Consider the following 7,818-nt stretch of genomic DNA (forward strand, 5'->3'; position numbering starts at 1 on the left):
TATATATATAAGGAAAACATCATAGTGTAACATTTATGTAACATGTCAGTCACTTAATTTGAAGCCTGAATAAGTGTACAAAACTACACTTAAACTCCCAAACTCTGTATCAATCTATTTACGTCGAGATCCAAAAGAAACACAAACCATCCTTCTGTAATACTTTAACTAAACAAAACAGGTAAGCGCCAAATTTTTAATTTAAGAATAAGAGAATGGCCCCTAGAATATAATCTAATTTTGAAAATGTGATACTTCATTGATTTTGTGTTTATTATTATTCAGATGTTAGGAGTTTGTTTTTATGAGTTGGAAATCCACTTTGTAATAAATACAATGTTGCCATTGTAGGCATTTATCTAAAAATTAAACTCATAGAAACATTGTTGCCTGTAATGCGCAGGCATCAAAATAGAAAATACTGTACGTACAGTGGATCAAATGATTAAGGTGAGGTTTCAGTTGTCCAATCCATGTGTACTAAAGTCAGTTGTTGATGTTTAGATCATAACTTTAGATCATTACATCTTTAAGGGCAAATGGTTTACTTAAATCTGCAGGGAAATGTCAAAAAAGATGTGATCACACCTTTTAAGAAGAAAGAAAAAAACAACCAATAAACTGCAACGCATTGCACGATGTTATCAAAGACTATAGTTTACCCATAGTGTCTGTGTATCACATAAAAAGGCAAAAATAGGAACTACAAAATCCTCATTTCCTCGGAGAGTGATTAAAGCTCAGTCGAGCCTCTTCCAGACACACTGAAGAGCAAATCTGTGTCGCCCCCCTCCTCCCTGCCCTGTTCTCCCTCTCCTCGTCTCATCTCTCTGTTCGATTGAAGATCAGATTGGGTGTTCGGTTTTCCTCTAAATCCAATATGCCAGGGCTGGTTCTGAGTGAGTGACTGGTGTAGGCGATAACACTTACCGGCGTTGAATATTGCGCCGACCTGGAAGGAGAGCTCAGAGTCGTGCTCAGCTTCACATGGGTACACTGCCTTGGCTTTCCTGCTGGTGACACTGAAAAATGAAGGCAATCAGCGAGCTGGCGGAGCTTTGTGGAGGATTACGGCACAGTTCAATCTGGGCCCGGGGCCTGCTTGTTCATTCACTCACTAGCCTGAAACAGCAGAAATGGGCCATGCTCGAACAGAGGCAAAAGTACTAAGAGAGGAGCTGGGCCGTTACACACTTTTGTCTTGCCCCATGTCTAGTCTAGACAGACTAGCGAGCGATTCAAATCAGACCCACTTGCACCTATGTGCGTGCACAAAGACAATAAAAAAAGAGCGCTGTCTGTAGCAGGTTTGTACAGCGGAGAAGGCAGGCACACCCAGCAGACACCCATCTATGGTGAGATTATTAAAACGTGGTGGGGGGATTCTAAAGTAGGTTTGCACACAAACAGAGGTAGAATAGAAATCTCTCACCATGGTGCTTCAGCTTTTATACATTTGTGAGCTTAGAAGCTGCATTTTAAATCAGTTTGATGTAAAGAGCGCATTCAAAGAAAACCATATTCATCGCTCTGAAAACGTTAGTAAAAATGCATATTTATGCCAGTGCGCTCCGGAAAACATAAAAAACGTTTCCACAGAAAGGTTGTTTTGCCCACCATAGCAAACCGTTATCTCGAATGCCAGCAAAATTACCATGTAGAAATTGTGCCTTCAACACACGATGCCCTGATAAATATTTCATATTCTTTCTGCAGAGCAGCAACAATGTAGAATGAGAGAGGAGAAAGAAGATACACAAACTATAAAAAAAAGTTTGTGGTCACAGAGTTGTCAATACAACAATGTTCAGCAGAGTTCTTGCATTCAGAATGGGAAGAATGCACTCTCGTGGAACCGCATTTGGAAAAAATGAGGATTTGTATTTCTATGAAAATAACATGAATGGATTGCCCACAGAATGACCGAGCTATTTATAATTTCCTCAGTAACATCTGAAAACCACTAAAAATGAATTCATCATTTAGTCTCAAGGAAGCAGAGCTATAGATCAGTGTAATGGGCCGACTGTATACACAGTCCCATCGGGTTCGCTCAGATACCTCTGTGCGTATCTGGGGTTTGACTGAAAGGGAAGAAGGTTGCTGCCCCTGCTGTAGCTAATGCTTGTGTTGCATTAATATCCCTCAAAGGTAAATCAAATTAAGGGCTGGTGAATATATGAGAAAGTCAGGGAAAATATCGATGTGCAAAGCTGCAAGTAGATGTTAGAGGAGTGAGGGAGTTGGTGATTCTGTTGAGTGAACATGCAAGATAAGACGAGCAAGCGAGAGTGAAAGAATCCCGGAGTGGAACATTTAGTGAAGATGAGTGCAAAAATGACTAAACAAAAAAGAGATAAAAGCAGGAAAAATGTAGTCAACTGCATTTATCCAGATGGCAGGACACAGACAAATAGTCCAAAGAGAGGGAACCCTGTCTTACCTCTCCTCTGGCTTTTCTTTTTCAGAGGCAGCTGTGGTGGAAGCAGGTTGGCTCTCTCCTGAAGCTCCAGCATCGGAGCAGGAGGCTCCTGCTGTGTTGGCCCTGCAGATAAAAAGCACACAGATCCTATGGTGTTATTTATTGACTGAAAACATGGCATATTTGCACAGTAGACTGTAGCATAGCATTTTCGCCTCAAATGCCACTATGTCTTCTTTAGATAGACATGTTGTTATTGAGGCAAGGTGTAATACCTTTCTACACCAATCCAGAAAACTTGGGGCATAGCTTTGTCAGTGGTAGATTTTGACACCATCCACAACCATCATTTTAACTAGCTACCTCCAGATGTTTTGCCACATCTGTGACATTGCACAAATTAGAATTAAAGAGCAAATAAATCATTCCACACTTGATGTATTTGGTCAATTGAAGTCATATACAATGATAAATTATAAATGATGCCGCACTGAAATGAGAAAATAAATAATAGAAAAAGGAGAGTAATAGATTAAACAAAAAAGAATAAACATTCAATTGTATTCTATTGTACAGCAGCTACAAAAAGGTATATAATAGTCACACTTTGATTTGCAATTGTGTTCAGACTGTACATTTATCCCAATAACAAGGACAGCAGTGGTCCATATTATCCTGAAAGGTAATCATCAAGAGAAACGTTGATACATTTATTTGAAGGTCTGAAATTTAAACTTGTACAAATAATTGAATTTAACCTTCTTTTTTGAAACTTCCTGTGCTCCATATCGCAAGCCAACTAGTAACAATATTGTAAGACTAAAGCTAACCCTAAGACTAATTGGCTCAACCTCAACCTGTCAACTCATCTGAAGTGGGGCTGGTCAATAAATAAATGATATATGAGACTAGATATGGTCCGAAATATTGTAAATTGTGATACAACACAAGTGTTGTCTTTTTCTGGTTTTAAAGCCTGCATTACAGTAAAGTGATGTCATTTTCTGAACTTACCAGACTGTTCTAACTGTTCTATTATTTGCCTTTACCTACTTAGTCATTATATCCACATTATTGATGATTATTTGTAAAAACTCTCACTGTGTTAATATTTTATTAAAGCAGCAATAGTCAACCCTACAATATTGCCGCAATATCGACATTGATGTATTTGGTTGAAAATATTGTGAGATTTGATTTTCTCCATATCGTCTAGCTCTAGTCTAAAGTACACAGGTCAGACAGACAAACAAAGAAAATCTTAGTCCAAAATAATCTGAGTCAACTGTACTGGTAGGAAGAGGATTACGAATAAAAAAACAGTCATGAATAATGTGGATTCTAGAGGAATAATCATACATGGTCCAGTTGTTTACCTTTTTGTTCTAAGAACAGACAAAAGAACAATTGTAATACAGACCTGGTTGCAACCACCACTATGGGTGACATCAAAAGAATGAACCCCATTGATACAAAAATTACACTTTTGTCATCATGAAGTTGAAAATATTAAAAAACGTCATGACGGAGTGTCCTGGAGGCCTATGGTGTTCCACTTTATGTTGATCTTTCCTTTAAATTGTCACCATTTATGTACATTCAGACAATAACACTCTCACCATAAGCTGCACCGTTTAAAGTAGTAGCTGTGCTTTACACTTCGTTGGTGGCAGGGCCAACGAGTCTATTGTCGACCTAAAGGATGGAGGTAGGGGTCTTGGTAAAGGCAGAGTGGAGCAGAGGCGAGCAGGAGTCTAAGCAAGGTATCCCTCTGTGTTCCATGCCTGCCCCAGGGCCAGTGCTAATACAGTGCATAATGAGCAAATTGCTCCTAGCTGCCGCTCCCATAGAGACGTTAATAAAGGCAATTAGAGGGAGCAGCTGGGGAGGGGCTGGAGGTTGAGAGGATGTTGTGAATAGTGGTTACATTGGCACTGGTGAAATAGAGAGAGAGCAAGGGGGAAAATGGTAGGGGATCTTATGTGGACATAGGTGAGCACATGGTACTAGGTTCACGCTTTCTTTCCCCCCTCTATATTGCTTCCTCTGCCCATTCCTTCCCCTGACTCCCTCTCAGTGTACTTGTCCATCCCCAGCGGTGGCTGTTCCGTTCGGGCCTGGCCTGACTGTGGGTGATTTATAGCTCTGCAGCAGTGTGGGGCCACTGTGGTGCTCAGCTGCTCCACATCAGCATGGGGGGACAGTGCGCTGCAGTGCAGCAAATCCACTCATTAACCTGGGCCCAAGCACAACCACTGTCTGCCTGGGTCACAGCCAAGATAAGGGAGAGCAGAGGAGCACCAACACTTCACCCACCTGCAGGTGAACCCACTCGGATAGATATACACAAAACCCATGAATACCAGAAAATCTAATGCATGCACACACATAGTTGAGAAAACTTAACATATCAAGCTGCTTATTTCAGTTGAAAGAGCATTATACAGATCTGTGAAGATCTTCAAAATAAACAGATAACTAAATTATTATGAACACTTCAGTGAATGTCACATGGCTGCCCTAGAAACTTGTTAAATGAGGTAAATGGATTCATCCCAAAATTGCTTTCACAATTATTGCTAAGCCAAACCGAGGGAAATCGTTTACCATTTCTCTTCAACAAAAATAGCATCAAGCTTTGAATTGCTCATCCGTTGTTTTCCCCCATCACAGGCCTAGCTAAGCTTCTTCTGTAAACATGATTAAATACAGTAAATGGGGGCACGTGTGGAAATGCACTGTATGTGAGGCCCACATAAAAATCCTGCTTGAGATGTTAGTAATATTCATAACAAGTTTATGTGTGACAAGATTAAGAATATTAGGTTGTGAGAATTTTTATATGCATATATATCGTAATATGCAAAAGAATTGATATAATAAAAAAGAAACAAAAAGCATCATGCATATAATTCCAAAGTGAAGTGCAACTAGAGATCTTTTGAAATGTTGTTATTTCAACCATCAGGGATATCGCATATTATCCCACATTGCAGGTTAGTAGCAGGGAGAAATTCATCAACAGGAGTGCACTGCTGCTTCTCATTACTGCAGGAATTTCACCCTAAAGCGTCCAGGCCTTGTTGATCCTGGCGTGGAGTTAACAGGGGATGAGCGGGGCTATCAACTGTCTTTCTATTAAAGGAAGAAGGGCAGCGGTGGGATTTAGTAGTGTTTCTAGTAGAAAGTGGGATCAAACCATCAGCCAAGCTGCAGACCCAATCACCGCCAGTTTGGGTGGGCAGGAAATAAGCTCTGATCCACCATTTTATGATTCACAGCTGTCTGCCAGCAAGAGCAATGGATGGCTGGAGGTAGGGCAGAGGAGAGGAAGGAAAAGTGGCCAACAAATGGAACCTCATTGGGTAGGACTTGAGGCAACAGTACCACTGGGAGAAGCTGTGACTGAATTTAGGGAGAAGAGGAGAAATGAGGCAAGACATCGAAAATGACGGAGATGATAAATCATGCCACAGTCCACAAAGAGGCATTGCATGATATAGTGAGTCAGGATGCATTAGTGTATGACCAGGCAGATTTTGCTGCAGCTATACTGCAGAAAACAGACTAAAACAAGCTGTTTTCCAGGTGCATTTTTGAGCACACCAGAGTGCAGATAATACATTTCTGAGAGTGGCTGGAAGAAATCTAGCAGTTGACTTCCCTACTGCTCTTTTTGGTTAGGACTGAAGCCGAATCCCTGGGTTCCAGGCCAGAGAGGTGCTGTGCTAACAGGTCTCTACCATCTCACATGCTAAGATTTATGAGTGAACAAAGCCAGGGCGACACCCTGTGACATATGGCGCAAGTCTTCATAAAGGGACAGGGGCTGAGACTATAAGGGTAAACAAGATGAATATCTCCCCAATGTCAATACGATTTACACGGCCAACGCACGGCCACCTGTCTCCCAAACAAATAAGAGCTGAGATTTACGACCTCCTCCTGGTTGCTTCTTCCGTCCTCCAACATGATGCCACATATGTGGGAAAGGGCAAAAAAAATACCCGCAGGAGAGAGAAAAAAAGAGTTGCTTACATAAGTAAAATACTGTAGCCTTGTCCATCTAATCCTGCAACTTAGAGAAAGAAATGCTTGACACAGACATGCCTACACACACACACACACACACACACACACACACACACACAGAGGTCAAAGTGAGAAAGGAATCACATTGTCCTCTGTCAAGTTATGAGATGGATTTGTTTTTATTTTACAGTTTTTTTCAGCTGTTGGAGAAGGAGAAGGGGACAGTGAATGAGGGGGAAAAAGTCTATTTCAAGGTGAATCTGTAGACATGACACAGCCGCAAGTCGAACATCTGCAGCATAACCCAATAATTCATCTCTCACATCAGCATTCAAGACAAGTCATGCGCTGGAAACAACAAAAAGGACCAAGGACTTAGTAGAGAGAACGAGGAGAGAAAGGAGAAGCCAGCGAGAGGCAAAGCCCTGTTGAAGCATTTTCCATCTAGTATTAGAACAAGAGACAGAGAGAGCAGTACAAACAGTGGCTGACATTTGACTAATAGCATAAACATCGGGACTGAGACTTAACATTTATTGCACTATTGCTTAATCTATTGTTTTATTTTTTGACTAACTGAAGGATTCACATTAAGAAGAGACATGGTTATTTGCTTGCTTGTCAATTCACATATCAATTATTGTTAGTTAATATTAATAATCCTCGCTAAATACTCTTTTCACCAGGGTGGTGAACAGAACTAACCACACAGTGCAGTGAGGTTTAACTGCTACTATGATGCTCTATAGGCAGAGATGGGAAGTAACGAAGTACAAATACTTCGTTACTGTACTCAAGTAGATTTTTCAGATATTTTTACTTTACTATTTTTTTTTGTGGTGACTTTTTACTTTTACTCCTTACATTTTAACACGAATATCGGTACTTTCTACTCCTTACATTTTACAAAATTGGCTCGTTACTTTAGTTTTGTACAAGAGGTCGTCTATTAGGTGTGATTGTGAGTGTATGTCGGAGAATAGTGCAGACACGCGCCTCACACCGCGAGCGGGCGCGCACGGCACACGGAGAAGAAAGTGAGAGAAAAGAAAAAGAGACTAGCTGTCCGGAGGATAATCAGTTGACATTGTGTGGGTCTTTGAGAACTGTCATATAATATAAGTCATATAACTGATGATTTTAGTTTATTTAAGCCTGTTGTTGTATTGGTCTATAGTCCTTGCAAATTTAAAAGTTAGCTTGTGTTCTTCACCTGTTACCTAGGTTACACCTGTTACCTAGGTTGCACTTGGCTGTTGATTTGATATAATGGCGATTATTGAACATCCTAGCTTATTAAGATAATGTAACTAATAGTGGTTTTATTGTTATTATTTACTAGCATATATGATTCCTATGCATTG

The 7,818-nt window shown here is 40.5% G+C and overlaps 1 protein-coding gene across 4 annotated transcripts in view; it reads right to left on the reverse strand.

Annotated features, from left to right (window-relative positions):
* Positions 1–7,818, reverse strand: part of arhgap10 (Rho GTPase activating protein 10) — a 53,390-nt gene that overhangs the window by 3,193 nt on the left and 42,379 nt on the right. For 3 of the 4 annotated variants that reach the window (XM_032542084.1, XM_032542093.1, XM_032542072.1), the window contains 2 exons: positions 2,444–2,545; positions 931–1,022 (listed from right to left, as the gene is read on the reverse strand). In XM_032542084.1, the coding sequence (XP_032397975.1) occupies positions 931–1,022; positions 2,444–2,545 (194 nt within the window). The remainder of the gene's footprint in view (positions 1–930; positions 1,023–2,443; positions 2,546–7,818) is intronic. The other variant, XM_032542103.1, reaches the window with a different exon arrangement.

The sequence above is a fragment of the Etheostoma spectabile genome, chromosome 2 (assembly GCF_008692095.1).
Source record: "Etheostoma spectabile isolate EspeVRDwgs_2016 chromosome 2, UIUC_Espe_1.0, whole genome shotgun sequence".
Taxonomy (NCBI): domain Eukaryota; kingdom Metazoa; phylum Chordata; class Actinopteri; order Perciformes; family Percidae; genus Etheostoma; species Etheostoma spectabile.